The sequence below is a fragment of the Solanum lycopersicum genome, chromosome 7 (genome assembly GCF_036512215.1).
Source record: "Solanum lycopersicum chromosome 7, SLM_r2.1".
NCBI lineage: Eukaryota > Viridiplantae > Streptophyta > Magnoliopsida > Solanales > Solanaceae > Solanum > Solanum lycopersicum.
The window spans coordinates 67,437,583-67,452,935 of NC_090806.1; the positions used below are offsets into that span (position 1 = coordinate 67,437,583).

Genomic DNA, 15,353 nt, shown 5'->3' on the forward strand with positions numbered 1-15,353 from the left:
TGGAATTGATCACATCAGAAGTAGTGATGACGCCTTATTTGATGTAAAATTTGATGTTTTGATGGGAAATGCCCAAAGGATTAAAATGTGAATGAACCAGCATTTATTTGATCTTTACTAAATGAGTTGGAAAAGAATAAATAATTATATTATGCATTTAGAATACAATTCGTGTAAAATGTGTGTATTTATTTTAATTTGGAATGTTTCGTGGGGTAATAAAACGTCCACAAATATAAGATATTTTTTAAATAATTTTAAATATCTTTTCATGTCGGTTCTCTAAAATTAATAAACACTTTATTTAGGATAAATAATGAAATAACTAATATATAAATAATTAAATTCTATTAAACCTATTTCTGAAATTAAAAAAATACACAAATTTTCTCGTAACTGAATCTTGAATCATTAATAGCGACATAACTCTGATAAACCACCCAACAACTCTTTTAAGGTACAATTATTGTCAAAATTTTAACGAGAAGGGGTAGATCGATAGATACATAAAATAGAAAAAATATATTTTCTATCTGACCAAGTTGATTGCTCTAATCGCAAATTCATAGATCTATTTTTTTTAATCATGTCTGATACTTATACTAGAGTTCAATTATTCTGAATTTGTGTCATATAATTAAGGTCTCATCCAAGAGAAAACACTCTCCTTCAAAGATATTTCTATACACAAGATTTGAACTCAAGATTTCTAGTTAATTTTTTTTTCTTTTTTCTAATTCTTTCATGTTTTTGTTACTATACCAAATTATAACAATTTATTTATGTCATCAATTCCTGCTTATTAGAGTTCTTTTTTTTTTAAAAAAAATTATGAATTAAGTGACATGAATAGTATAAATATATCGTCGTGCATTTATGAAAATTAAATATTGAAAAAAATTCCAAAAGGGTAATATGAATTTTTTTTAAAATCAAAACGATAAAATCGCTGGTGATATAGTGATTTAGGTGGGTGGAGTTAAGGAAAATCACTGCAGTGTAAATTTATTTTTTTTGAAAATTATAAATCGCTGCATGTGCAGCTATTTTACTTATTATTTTTTTTAATTTTGAAGTAAATCGCTGCCTTAGCAACGATTTTACTTAATTTTTCTTAAAATTTTTTTTTGAAGTAAATCGATGCCTTGGGCAGCGATTTCACCTATTTAAATTTTTTAAAATTTTTTTGTCATAAATAAATTATAGTTAGCCAAAAAAATTCACATTATCAAACTTCCAAATTCACATTTCACATCCAGACATAAATATAAACATGCATGTGAATTTTTTTTTCTACAAATTTGCGTGTTAATTTACTTCAAAATTTTTTAAAAAATAAAATAAATAAAGTTTACTTCAAAAAATATAAAAAAAAATTTTAAAGTAAAATCGCTGTATAGGCAGCGATTTATAATTTTTTTTAAAAAAATCATTTACCGAATCGCTGCCTTGGCAGCGATAATTTGTAAAAAAAAAAATTAAAAAAACAAACTTTACAAATCGCTGCTACTGCAGCGATTTACCTTAACGATACCATCTAAATCGCTACATCACAATGATTTTACCATTTTAATTTAAAAAAATTTTCATTTACCTTTTTAAAATTTTTATCAATATTTTTTACCCTTAAGTTTCGAAACTCATTTTTATATGAAATCGACAAAGTCTATTACGATCCACTCAAAAAACAATAATTGAAACAATAGAGGAACACCATAGAAAATATAAATAAAGATAATTCACAATTTATAAGATATTCTTAATAATTCGAGATTTTACTAGACTTTGACACCTTATATCGAATGTTCACTCGTTAAATGATTAGCCCAAAAAGATACGTTACATCACGGTCACATGAACATTTTCTATTCATATAATATTTAACTAAATATGTAAACATTTTTTTTATGTTATAAAATTCATCATTTTTTAATCATTCTCCATGATAAATATGTTAAAGATTGTATTTGAGATTGAGTTATTTAAGTTATTAAAAAAGAGTTCGTCCAAAAAAGAAAAAAAGAAATACACAATTAAAAATTTGGCTAAAATTGTTTATGTGATTAAAGAGGATGAAATTTATTATTTTGGCTAAAGTAACTCACGTTTTCTTAAAGATATTTGGACTGAAAAAGAAGAAATAAACCATTGAAACAAATAACAAATTGCACCTAAATAAGAATACAAAAAATATAAAGTCTAAATGTATGATATAATAAGAAGTAAGAGATATAGGCATATTTACAATTTTGAGATGATAGGTGTACTATTACAAAAAGGTGGGATCTAAAATATAAATTTGATCGATTTAACATTAAGTTTTAATCACTGAAAATCATTAAAAATTTGAAATTGAAGGTTTAAAATTATCTTTTTTCTATTCAAAACCACTAAGAGGGGAGTTATTCAATTTAATAAAATAAAATAAATAAAAGATTTAAATTTCTAGCCTCACTTAAAGAGTTGCATTCAATCATCATCTAACGACATTATATGATACTTTAAATGCGAGTTTACTCATCTATATTTAATTTTCTTTAAAAAAAATATAACATTAATATGTATAATTTCAAGAAGAAAAACATGAATTCATTTAAATCCAATTACTTCTACAATACGCCTTTGAAGACATCCGCAATGTGAAACAAATAAATCATTTGACGTATATGGTTATGTACCAATTAAATATTTAAAATATTTTATTTAAAAGCTGTTGTTATTTTTTCGTATTTCTTCATTTGCTTCTACCTCTTAGTCCTATGATTTAGCCATTTATTTCCTTTTATTTGATTCGTACTATAATATATATTTATGGAACCTCATCAAAGGTCAAATTAGTTAAACAACTAATTATTGTTTCACAAAATTAATATTATTGAGATTTTATTATCTCGCTTAATCTGAGTTGAGCGAGCTAATATTTGTTACTTTGTTTCTCTTTCAAAGGAAAAAAAAATGTACATAAATAGTTGAAAATTGAGTAAAGAGAAGATTAAGTAACTTACCTTAGATTGAATAATGTGATGAAGACTTTGATCAATTATTGAGGAAACACAACTATTAACCATAAGTCCTTCCATAAGAAATTTAAGAACTTTTAATAGAAAAAGTCTTCATTTTATTGAAATTTCCACTTGATTAATGCATAATTTCACTATTATTTTATCTTCATCATCATCACTATAAATAATATTATTCAATTTTTCTCTTTTTCTTTCCAAGTCCTCTATGTCCTCCTTCAAGTCTTTTACATAATCCACAATCTCTTATAGTTGATCAGATATAGCTCTTTTTCCCTATATCATCATTTAATAAAATAATTAGATTTATATACTATAAGGTTTACCATAAAACCTAATTCTTGAAAATTAGAATTGGTTAAGAGTGTGTTTGGTATGAAGGAAAACAATTCCTAGAAAATTTATAAATTCACATCAATTAGAGACTCTAATAATATATCCCCTAGCTTATATGTAAAATTAAATATTTAAAGCGTAAATAATATAACACGAAACTTACTATCAGGTAAATAAAAAATTGAGATAAATCAGATAATCTAATTTAATCCAAAAAAAAAATATACATATTTACAACAATATGGTACGACTACATATAAATCCATTTTTTTACTAGGAACGTCATAATTACAACACATTTACTATGATGTAGATCTGAATCCATTTGGTACGAATGAAAACAACTAGGTACATGGAATTTCATGTGGAAAACGAGTATGATACATGCACACACATCGGATAAATATTTGTTTCGTTTAGTTCAGTTGACAAAATCACAAATATAAGAATTTAACTAACAAACAGAGTCAAGTCCAAAAATTTTTTAGATCATTCCGCTAACAATAATTCATATAAACAAAATACATGAATAAACTAAGACACCATATTTATAACTCACACTTCATATTTTTTTTATAAATAAATATTTGTGATTATTTTTTAAATACACATAATTTTGTAAAGTCAGCCACTGACAAAATGTAACGATATGACTCGACAGTTATAGCATTTATAGCAGTAAGCAATAAATTCAATCGACCAATTATACTGGCTATATATAAATTTTATTCTTTAATTATGTAAAAATTCATTTATATATATGAATAAATTTTAAATAAAAAAATTAATATAATTATAATTATGTGAAAAATATTTTTGTAAAATAACTAAAATAAATCCATAAATATCATCATTAAAAAAAGAGCCATAAATATCATATAATATATGCATAATAAGTGATGTCCCTACCCTTGTTTAAGTTTCTGTCCTTTTTGTGGACTATTTATTTTTATTTTTTGTCTGAACGTGGTATTAGGTTCTTTCTATGATTGTTTTATACTTACTCTACTCGAACAATAATTGTTGATTATTAATTCGATTCATCACTTAGCTTAAAAATAAATAAATAATAAAAATAATATTACTATATAATTCTTTAAATTTATTAAATTTAATTCTTTGCTAAAAAAATAGTATTTAATAGTAAGGATAAAATAGACACAATAATTAAATTATCTCCTTATTCTCTAAATTGAATAAATATTATTAAATAACTATTTGTAGTATAATGTATGACTATTGTTGAATGAAGAAAGTAATAAGGAGACATTGATTAAAACCAAAAAGAGAAATATGGAGGGTATATTTGATATAAAGATAAATATTTTATCTATAGTTAATATTTTTTTTTTCTTAATAATGAACAATAACTTAAATGTACATCAAACAAAAAGGATCTAAAATTTAGAAATTTCAAAATATTATGCCTAAAACAAACCCATCAACTTGGATCGTAGTAATGCAAGATCAATATCTCCTCTTTTATTCACCTGCACATAAATAATTTCCAAATATATTTAGTTCTTTCAATTAATTAGGTCACCACGTACAAAACATTAAGATTATGATATATTTTATCCTCCTTAATAGTATTTTCTCGAATCAATTTATTTGCATGATTTTAATTTATATGGAGTTTAAAATTGTAATTTATTTTTTTAAGTTTGTGATTTCAAATTAAAGATACGTAGATTAATGTATCAAAATGCGTTTTAATTTTATGTTCTTAAACATGCAAACGTTGAAAGTTAGAATTAAATAATTGTCCAAAAAAAAAAAGAAGAGAAATAGTAAAGAAAAATGTTTTTTTTTTAATCAGTAAGTGAGTTTACCTACCTTTTTCTCAATTTAGTACTTAAAAGGTAGGACAAATAAATTAAAACGATTACTTTGATAATATTAATCTCTTTATATATATATATATATGGGAGATGTTATATTTTGTTACTTTGTTACTCTTTCGGGAAAAAGAATGTACACACATTGTTAAAAATTGAGTATAGAGAAGATTAAGTAACTTACCTTAGTTTGAATAATGTGAATAAGCCTTTGATTAATTGTGGAGGAAACACAACTATTAACAATAAATCCTTCTTTCATAAGAACTTTAAGCACTTTTGAAATAGAAAGCCCTCCTTTTATTGAAATTTCCACTCCTTCATTGCATGATTTCACTATTATTTTATCATCATCATTTAGTTTCATAGATGAAGAATTTGGTGCCAATGGAGAGCTAATATTAGTAATATTTTTCATTTCTTTCAATTTTTCTCTTTTACTTTCCAACTCCTCTATGTCCTTCTTCAAGTCTTTTACATAGTCCACTATCTCTTCTAGATGATCAGATATAGATCTCTTTCCCTGGATTATCATTAGAAAGAAAATATAATTAGAACTGGACATTTGAAACATGAACAATATAATCATATATGAGGTTCAATATCGAATAAAAAATCAATTGAGATGGTTTAGCTGACTAGTTATGCTACTATGAGAAGATATTGATTATCAGTCTAATTCAATTTTAAAAAATTAATTTCAGAAAAAAATTGTCTGGAGTCATATAATTAGAACTGGGCGTTTGAAATATGAACAATATAACATATGAGGGCCAACCCATATATTATATTTAGTTTGAGTCGAACAATAAGAAATAAATATTAGACTTAAATCGACTTCAAAAACTAGCTAAATTTAAAGATGAGTATTATCAACTAGTCAACCCTCCCACAAACCATATTTTGGAGCTCAACAATGTGTGGTTGCAAAGAATATTTTCATTCATTAATCAGATAATTTGAAGAAAAATATTTTTATATTTTTCTTCATATCAAACACACTCTTATACTAACCATGAGATACTTAGATGGAATAAGAAGGCGTAAACGTTGATAAAGCTTAGCCATATCGCGCCTTCTTTGCCTTTCAACATCTCTTCTCATAACTTTCTTCTCCACCACCATCTCTTTCTCTTTAGGTAAATCTTGAATTACTTGATCATCAATAATATTGAAATTGGTGATCAAAATTGGTTTCTTTTTAGGTACATTATGAGTACTTGTAAAAACAATATTTGAGTTTTGTTTTTGTAATGAAAATGATGAATCTTGATTACTTTGAAGAGTAGTTGGAGGCGGAGGAGGAGGAGAAGGAGAAGAAAGAAAGTTGAATAGTTGATCTAATTGGCCAAAGTCAAATTCGGAATCATCCATTATTTTTTTTGTTTTAGCTCAAGATGATTCAATTTTTTTTTAGTTTATGAAACGATGAATTAGTCAAGATTTTATAAGATCTTTTCGAATTTCGTACGTTGAAAAGATCATAACTATTACAATATTACTCTATAAAGAAATTATTTGAGCTCTCAACGTCATTCAAAGAAACATTATTTTTTAATGTAAAAACATAGTTTTATCAGGCAATAAAATTATTGAAGATAATTTTTAATCTCACATGATCAATGTGCCATAAATCACCTACTTTTTCACTTAGATAAATAATGGGAATCTAGGCATAGCCCAATGTTATTTTTGTCCATATATTATATACTTTTTTATTTGTTAATTTTCAACCCCTCACTTATTTGATCTTTCATGTTTAACTTTTATCTAATAAGAGCGAATATTCATTAAAAAAAAAAAAGTTAAAAGGGCCAAAATGTAAGATATGACACAATTATACAACCTTTTATCCCTGCTAAAAGAAAATATTTATCTCAAAATGCTTGTTATTTTATGAAATATAAATATATATATATATATATATATATATATATATATATATATATATATATTTTGTATTATCCTTATTTAATTATTCTTAAATCTTAAGAGACCAATTACACACTGCTAAATAGGATCAACAATTTTCTAACAACTTAAATGTTTGTCTTTAACTTTTATAAAATTTAAATATTTAATAGATTAGTATTTATAGTATTTAGTAGATTATATAGGAATATACGCACATATCCAAAAAAAAAAAAATTTAGGGCACTAATTAAGTTTTGGATTACTTCTAAGTAGAAGCAAAATCTATTGATTTGGCTAGTTGATTTTCTCCAATTTAAAGAATCTTGAGAAAGACTCCTTCACAATTTAATTCTATAATTTGCACAAGTGTCAATTATATTATGCATGTGTAAATTTTAAATTGTATTACCCTCCACCACTCCAATAAATTAATTATATGTCCTTCTAAACTTTTTAACAATCCCTTGATAGATACTTTGATATCATTAATCGAAAGAGTGCCTCTTTGAGTTTTCATTAGACAAGAATCAAGATATATCATAGCTTCGATCTACCGAAAATATGACCCTAAATAAAAAATATAAAAATTAAAGATTATGATAAAAGAATCATAAATAGTCAAGTATTAATACTTTTAATGTGGGAACATATGAGAGAGATTTTTCTTTTCTATTTTTTAGTATTTAATATTATTTAGTAATCGTATATTTTATTATTCTTCAATGTATATAAGTATTTGTTAGCTTCCTTGCTTATAAGTCCTTTGCTCTTTAGCTATAAAGTTTATCAGAAATAAAATCTATATAAGCTCACAAAAACAAAAAGGTAACGTTAGCATATACATAACAGTCAACATATTTATACCTTATGATTATAATATGTGTGATATTGTTGTTGTTGTTTATGTATCAAGACCACACTTAAATGGTTTGATTCAAAAGGGGAGAATATAAAGAAGTTTAAAGTTTGAGGTGTTGACGATAACAATAAATAAATCAATAGCTCACAGATAAAATAGAGTAAAATACACAATAACTTACTATTCTATGGTAAAATTTACTACATGTAACAATTTCTGGAATGATAGCATAATGTAATTTCACCAGTAAAATAATTTGAGAGATAAAATATGTATATCTTATTTATCTACTTTTATCAAATAAAAATATTCTTTTTTTGATAAATCTTCATCTCAAACAAGATACTAGAAAAATAATGATAATAAACTAGTCTGGTATAAAGAAAATTAGAAAACAAATAACAATATAAAATGAAAATATAAGATACTTGGATCAGAGGCGGAACCAGGATTTTCAATAAGGGGTTCAAAACGTGTAAAAATAAATAGCCGATGGGAATTCGATATCTACTATATATACATTAAAAATTATTTAACCATGTATAAATAATATAACTTTCATTCGAATCCCTACAGACAAGGTAGGTGGTAGCTCCGCCCCTGACATGGATATTAGGTAAAACTACTAAATAAGGCAAAAAAAAGACTAATTTCTGTCTCTTTTTCATTAAGTACTCTCTTTCTATTATAATCTTCGAATTTCGTATCTTCCCTAAAAATAAGTATAGAAAATGTAATTCAATTTTATGGACAAAAGTTATAGCGATTAAATATCAAGTTTGTAGTATTAATTAAATACAATAGCCTTGTCATCACTAGATTTCCGAATCTACCAAAAGAGATTTAATAATGGCGTCTAAAATTAAGTTTGCACAAGGATATCATTTTTATTTTCTTAAAATTGACGAGAATAAAATATAGATTCCTTCTGGACCCCATTATATTTTTTTTAATTTTAGATGTCATCCTTTATACTTAAATATTTAATTATTTCTTTAATATTATAAACCAAATAAAGAGATGCATCATAGATGGTAAAATTTACCCATACCAAGTACTTATTTAATAATAGATTTTAATTAAACACATGATGCACATAAGTTTTACCCTTTACTTCTTTCGTTTTGATATATTGGCATATTACATAATTAATTTCATTTAGATCTCAAATGTTTCATTTAATTTCTGTATTTACAAAATAAATACTAAAGAAGTGGTTAAATATTGTTAATTTGATTAAGAAGACGTCATATCAAGACACATACTTAATTTCATTAATTAGTTGAATTTGGTGAGATCATAAACCAATTATGAATATTTAGGGGAAATGATTTTTTAGTCCCTGTATTAAGGCTATATTCTTATTTTAGTCCTTGTGTAATCTAACTTAGCACTATTGACCTTCAATTATGTCAAGTGAGTGATTTTGATCCTTCAACTAACATATTCAAAAAAAATAACAGAGAGTTCACTGCTAAAAGGGATAGTTCGGATATTTCATTTTAATTCTCTCTTTTTGAAAAACAAGCTAAGTCTTTCATGTCTCTATCTTGAAGAACAAGCTCATCAATCTGAGCTACAATTTCAACAAAACCAACTTAATAAGCTTTAGCTCTCCCTCTTACATCGACGAACAATAGATTTACAGCGAAAATTCTTTTTAAAAGTTGTATGTTTTCTCAAGCAATAACTTTAAAAATACTCGAATTACTCCTTTTAGCCGTGAACGCTCTGTTAACTTTTTCGGATCTGTTAGTTGAAGGATTAAAATCACTCCCTTGATATAGGTCAATAGTACTAAGTTAGATAACACAAGGACTAAAATAAGAAATTAGCCTTAATATAGGGACTAAAATGTCATTTTTCCATATATTAATAATTCATAGCTTTATGTAGCCTTTAGGTAATAGGAATTAGCACGTACATAAAATAACAAATCAAATAAATAATTAAAATGTTTAGTTGAAACATCGTACATGATATATACCTAATCCCTTTAGAAATATATATATTAAAATAAATATTTACTTTAAATACACATATATTTTGAACTTTTTTTTTCATGGGATAGTGACTGATTTAACATAACATAAAACATTTTGAATTTGGAGCTTTGTCTGTATTATTAATAATAAAACGTGGTAATTCAAATCCAAGAGTAGGAAATATCATAAATCAAAAATATTTGACAATCATATATGCTTTTATTTAATTAATTAATTTTAATATAATGACATGCTAGTCTAATTAAGGTCTATGAGGCTATGCTAATCATTCATCTGATTATCAGAATTTACTCTTAAATAAAAGAAGCCTAATGTATTTTTCCATTAGTTTAGTGAATTATTGTCGTAAGTGGCATCGTTTAACATAAATGATTACCAACTGACTAAATATAATTGTTTTGCTAATCATTCCCTAGAGGTAAAAACTGTTATACTAATTACTATCAGGCACATTGGTTTGGTATAAAGACAAACAATTTTTTATTATTATTATTATTAATAATAATTAATAATAATAATAATAATAATATAGTTTTTTTGGAGCGTGGTATAATTTTCAAGGAAGTTGGTATTTGGTAATGAATTAAAAAGAAGTTGCACTTTTGGAAGAAAATACTTAATATATATTTCCTTGAATTTGGAGAAAATTATTTATTTTGGACCATAGAGAATATTGCAAATTCATTTATTATGGATGAAAGGAGTATCAGACATGCAGGATGTATATTAGTCAAAAAATTTATATATAAATAATTACTAGCTAGGTAGACAACAAACATTTCATTTAAAACTACCTTGTTCTAAATCAAGAAGTTTATGTACGTACAAATATAAATTAAATATTTATTGATTTGTCTAAATAATTTTAAGAATACTTTCATTTTTTTTTACCATGTCATTTGAGTTTCTGTCTCTTTAACCTCTATCAGACTTTTCTCTTATTTGCCTATTGAAGAAAATTTTAATTTATATCACTTAAAAAAGCGAGTGAAATTCTATTTATCTTATTAATCAGTGTGATGCAAACGAGCAAGAGATAAAGTGCGCTAAGATATAGCCTTCTTCGTGCAATTGTTATTCTCTTACCCTTTTTTTTTCGAGTCGAAATATACTGGATATCAAAAAATATTATGTGAAAGTAAAACATGACTTATATTAAGCAAAAAGAATAAAGTTTTGAGATATCTAGCTGTAATCATAATAATTTCAAAACAAAAAGTAAAACAAGAATTGGATTGTTATACACCTTCATATTTTTGTCATATAGTATTTGATGATTTGGTTTGTTGGTTTAGAAGAAGAGCATAAAAGAGTTGATTCCAAGTATCAGGCACACCAGCAAGACACCAATGACTACAATCATTACCCTTTTTGATCTTTGTATCATTATTATTATTACTATTATTATTATTATTATTATTATTATTATTATTCATACCATAAATTGAAGGGTGTCCATCTTTTCTTAGTTGAGATAGTAATGTAATGTCAAGTAATGTCACTTGTTTTGACATATTGCCAATAATTTCTTTCACAATTGTTGCTGCTGCCATTGGTCCTCCAGGATACACTGAGCCACTAATTGGTTGTGTCTCTCCATTGCAATTGCTACTTGGTTTGCTAGCATTCCATTCTTGCCCACTGATTTAATAAATTTGTACGAGTTAAAATGAGCTGAATTAATAAATGAACGATTTTTCAAAATCATAATCAAAATTAGTTAGGCTATGATGAGTGAAGCCAATATGGTTAAATAAAAAATGGTCATGACCTAATCTGTTCAACTCTTACTAAATCTTACAAAAATGGTACTCCTAACTTACATAAATGGTACTCCTAATGTATAAATCAAATATACAATAATTATATATTTATAATGGTAGGATCAAAAAGGAAATCGAAGAATATTCCTCTGTCTCTATTTGTATATCGTTCTTATTAAAAATATATGGTTTTTAATATTTGTTATTTTACAAAATCAATGCATAAATGACATTATTTTTTTTATTTTAATTTACCCTTCAGTTATTAGCTTTGAAAATACATATTTAACCAATACAGAAAAATTAAGTAAATAATTCATATTCATTGATTAAAATAAATTAATTTATATTTATTGATTAAAAACTTGAATTCAAAGAAAACATTAAATAAAAATAGAATAATAAATTTACTTGATTTTTTTAATGTAGGTAAAATTTAAAATATAGACATATAAATAAGAAGAGAGAAAGTATATAGTACCTGTAATGTGTAGGAGAAATGCCTTGAAAGAATACTCTTGTTTTGGTTGGATCAATATTTGATTCTACCCAATTGGACCAAGTTTTAAGTCCCTCTTTAAAGGCCACTAAACGATCCATGTCTTTATATATTTGATCTCCTTTTTGTATAAAATCCCATCTGATTTAAATACATAAATTTCATCATTTTGAGATGTAAAAAAAAAATGTTTTGGACTAAATTAGAGGCACACTTGGTTAGTGAAGAAAAAATATAAATATATAAGTTATTAATTTTAAAATTTAATATTTATGTTGTAAAAAAATTAACACATATATATACAATCGTATGTTAAAATTTATAAATTTAAATGAACTCATAGCTAATACATTATATATGCCCTTGGGCGTGAAACGAAGCAAGTTGACCAGTATATAAATAGACGTGTAATTAACCCATTCAAATTTAAAGGAGATTAATCAAGTAAAACTTACGATTGTTGGCTTCCCTTGTGGAGCCACCAATGCCAAGTATTGAAAATGAGCATGTCGAATCCTTTCCAAGCGTCGCCGTTTTGGATTGAATCAAGCTTTAGAACTCTTCCTATTTTCTCTTTTACCAAATCTACCAAAAATGCATTTCGTGATAAAATCAAAGAAACATTATAGTCCTGCCACAAATTCCCAAATGTAATTATAATTATGAACAAATTATTATATGTACATTTATATTTGTAAAAAATTCATATATGCAATTAAACTTAATAATTAAAATTGTAGCTTACCTATAATAAGTTAGGAACTATCGACAAATTCTTGAGCTAATTTCATGTTTTCTTATAGTGAAAATTGGGACATTATATTCAAAATCAACTATTTATGAAAAGGTTCATATATACTACTCGTAAACATGATGAGAGGAGAGAAAAGAATTGATAAGTAACAAAATGTTTAGATAATGCCACGTGATATAATGAATAAATAACATGTATGGTCCAAATTGATAACGATTGGATATATTCAAAATAAATTATAAACAAAAAAAATATATGTGAAGATATTCATTAAATTTAATGACATATTTAAACAGTTTTCGTTAAACTTTACCTGAAAAACAAAATTGGAAATATCTCCTTTTCTTTGGAGTGTGTAGTTGAGCTTGGGAAAGGCTGCATGCAACATACATGTGAGTGATTGCCATTGATTAAGGCTCAATGAATCCCCTATGAACATTATTTTCTTCCCCCTCACCCTCTTCAAAAAATCCAATCCTTCAAATCTGTTCACAAAAATAAATATATAGAATTTTTAATTTAATCAAAGACGGAACAAGAGTTTTTTCAAAACAAAAACAAAACCCAACACCAATAGACTGGGAGCCTACGGGTGTGGGGTCTAGGCTAGATCCTTACCATGTGATATATATAAAAAAGTACCTTCAATAGATTAAAGGGGATATAAACCTTGTTTTTAACGAGTAAAAAAGACTAATTAAACAAATTAAAAGAAAGAAAATAGCCTATATACAAATTCCTTTCCGCGACTACTACAATTAATTAACTAACAAAAAAAAAGTTACGTTTCTCAAATCTTCTTCTAATCGTGGGGAGTTGCCATTTATCGAGTTAAAATAATCCTCTTGCGCGCCTCTCTACTAGAGTTCTCGCTATAGATTTGACAAAACTCCAATAACTTTTGCCAAAATTCTGTATTTGTATAATCAAAAGCTTAGTGAGGATATTTAGTTTATAGACTTAATTTCATGATATACAATTCTTTGTTTAGTGGGTTCTGGATATAGATTATATGTACATATTGAATGAATTTTATAATACAAATATAAAGTTTGAGTCAAAATTACTGAATTCTGTCGAATCTGTAATTATCACTCGCATATATAATTCAGGATGTATAAACTCAAAATTCAGGATCGACCTCTCATTATTAATGCAAATAAGCCACAATGAGTACTTAATTAATTGATGATACTATATATAAACTTACTTGGGCAATTCACATGAATTAGGCTTCCATTTGTACTTAAGATAGATTTTATCAGGTCTTCCATTTCCTTGGCAATTGAATTGTCCTTCAATAAAAGAACAAATAGATGAATTATAAAATGGATATGAATTATCATAAATCCAATTGCCCTGAAATAAATCACATGAGTTGTTTGATTTTGATCCTCTTGAGTGGCTTAAATGTTTCAATAGTACAACAGCACTAGTTAACTCATAATTTAGGCACAAAATAGCATAAATTAAACAAATATAATTGAAATATTTTCTTGTTTCCATCAAGGAATTAAGTTGGAAGAAGAAAAAAAAGGAATTTGGAAAAAGGAATTTTTAAATTTTTTTTTTTGAAAAGGATTAGTTTTGGATCAATATTGGTGATGTATATATTGTTGGGACATGATATTTATTTGGAAGAATTTATAATTATTTTCACTTTATGTAGTGACCTTAGGTAAAGCATAAATGTTCTAATTATTATTGCTTGATATTAACGATTTGTTTGTAGGAAGTTTCAGCAATTTATAAAATTGATACTTCGAAGCAAAGTTATATATATAATTTTCTTTATTCATCTTCACATTTGGTTGTCAAGTGATATTACATGGCCCTTTTTACTTATTTATAATGTCCTTAATTTGTTCTCGTTTATGTGACATTTTTTTTTGTATATTTATAAAAGATAAACTTATTTTTAAATATAAAAATAACATTTCTTGAACATTTCATTTTACCATTATTAACAAGTTTGTTTAGCCACACAAATAGTTAACATGTTTAATATCACGAGTTTTAGAAGTATGTTAAACCACACAAATACTATGACAAACAATATGTGTATATAAGACCATAAATTTTTAAAATCTGTTTTCAATTTTGGACTCTATAGATAATTGACTATCGAATATTTTACCTTATTTGTGTGGATTTAATTATTTAATTACTATGATTTTAAACCACGTCATCCCTTGACCCTATGCAAAAACAATAACATAATACCAATATAAACTTAGAAAATAATATTTAAGGATGTCTAATTATTCAGGCGGTAGTGATAATATCTTGTATTTGAATTGATAGTTCACTTTTTCTAAGTAACGGAAGAGGATTAAAATGTGTCACTGAGTTTAAAAAGGATCA

At 25.5% G+C, this 15,353-nt stretch overlaps 2 protein-coding genes across 2 annotated transcripts; both read right to left on the reverse strand.

Annotated features, from left to right (window-relative positions):
• Window positions 1-4,629: 4,629 nt before the first annotated feature.
• On the reverse strand, window positions 4,630-6,637 carry LOC101250527 (transcription factor bHLH118-like). The gene is made up of 3 exons (XM_004244330.5): window positions 6,209-6,637; window positions 5,379-5,717; window positions 4,630-4,846 (listed from the first exon to the last, which is right to left on the reverse strand). The coding sequence occupies exons 1-3, from the start codon at window positions 6,566-6,568 to the stop codon at window positions 4,784-4,786; spliced, it is 762 nt and encodes a 253-aa protein (XP_004244378.2). The 5' UTR covers window positions 6,569-6,637; the 3' UTR covers window positions 4,630-4,783.
• A 4,510-nt stretch (window positions 6,638-11,147) lies between these two features.
• On the reverse strand, window positions 11,148-14,625 carry LOC101247939 (protein trichome birefringence-like 41). Its single transcript, XM_004244242.4, has 5 exons — window positions 14,200-14,625; window positions 13,303-13,474; window positions 12,691-12,866; window positions 12,218-12,376; window positions 11,148-11,614 (listed from the first exon to the last, which is right to left on the reverse strand). The coding sequence occupies exons 1-5, from the start codon at window positions 14,493-14,495 to the stop codon at window positions 11,233-11,235; spliced, it is 1,185 nt and encodes a 394-aa protein (XP_004244290.2). The 5' UTR covers window positions 14,496-14,625; the 3' UTR covers window positions 11,148-11,232.
• Window positions 14,626-15,353: the final 728 nt, after the last annotated feature.

What these genes read in the sequence shown, in the direction of transcription:
- LOC101250527 (XM_004244330.5), bottom strand. Translation starts at nt 6,568, where the DNA reads ATGGATGATTCCGAATTTGACTTTGGCCAATTAGATCAACTATTCAAC. An exon ending in TTCCATCTAAGTATCTCATG is followed by an intron (nt 5,718 to 6,208) that starts GTTAGTATAAGA and finishes ATGATAATCCAG; the next exon opens with GGAAAGAGATCTATATCTGA. An exon ending in TTCACATTATTCAAACTAAG is followed by an intron (nt 4,847 to 5,378) that starts GTAAGTTACTTA and finishes ATTTATGTGCAG; the next exon opens with GTGAATAAAAGAGGAGATAT.
- LOC101247939 (XM_004244242.4), bottom strand. Translation starts at nt 14,495, where the DNA reads ATGGAAACAAGAAAATATTTCAATTATATTTGTTTAATTTATGCTATT. An exon ending in CACAAGGGAAGCCAACAATC is followed by an intron (nt 12,377 to 12,690) that starts GTAAGTTTTACT and finishes TATTTAAATCAG; the next exon opens with ATGGGATTTTATACAAAAAG. An exon ending in ATTTCTCCTACACATTACAG is followed by an intron (nt 11,615 to 12,217) that starts GTACTATATACT and finishes TTATTAAATCAG; the next exon opens with TGGGCAAGAATGGAATGCTA.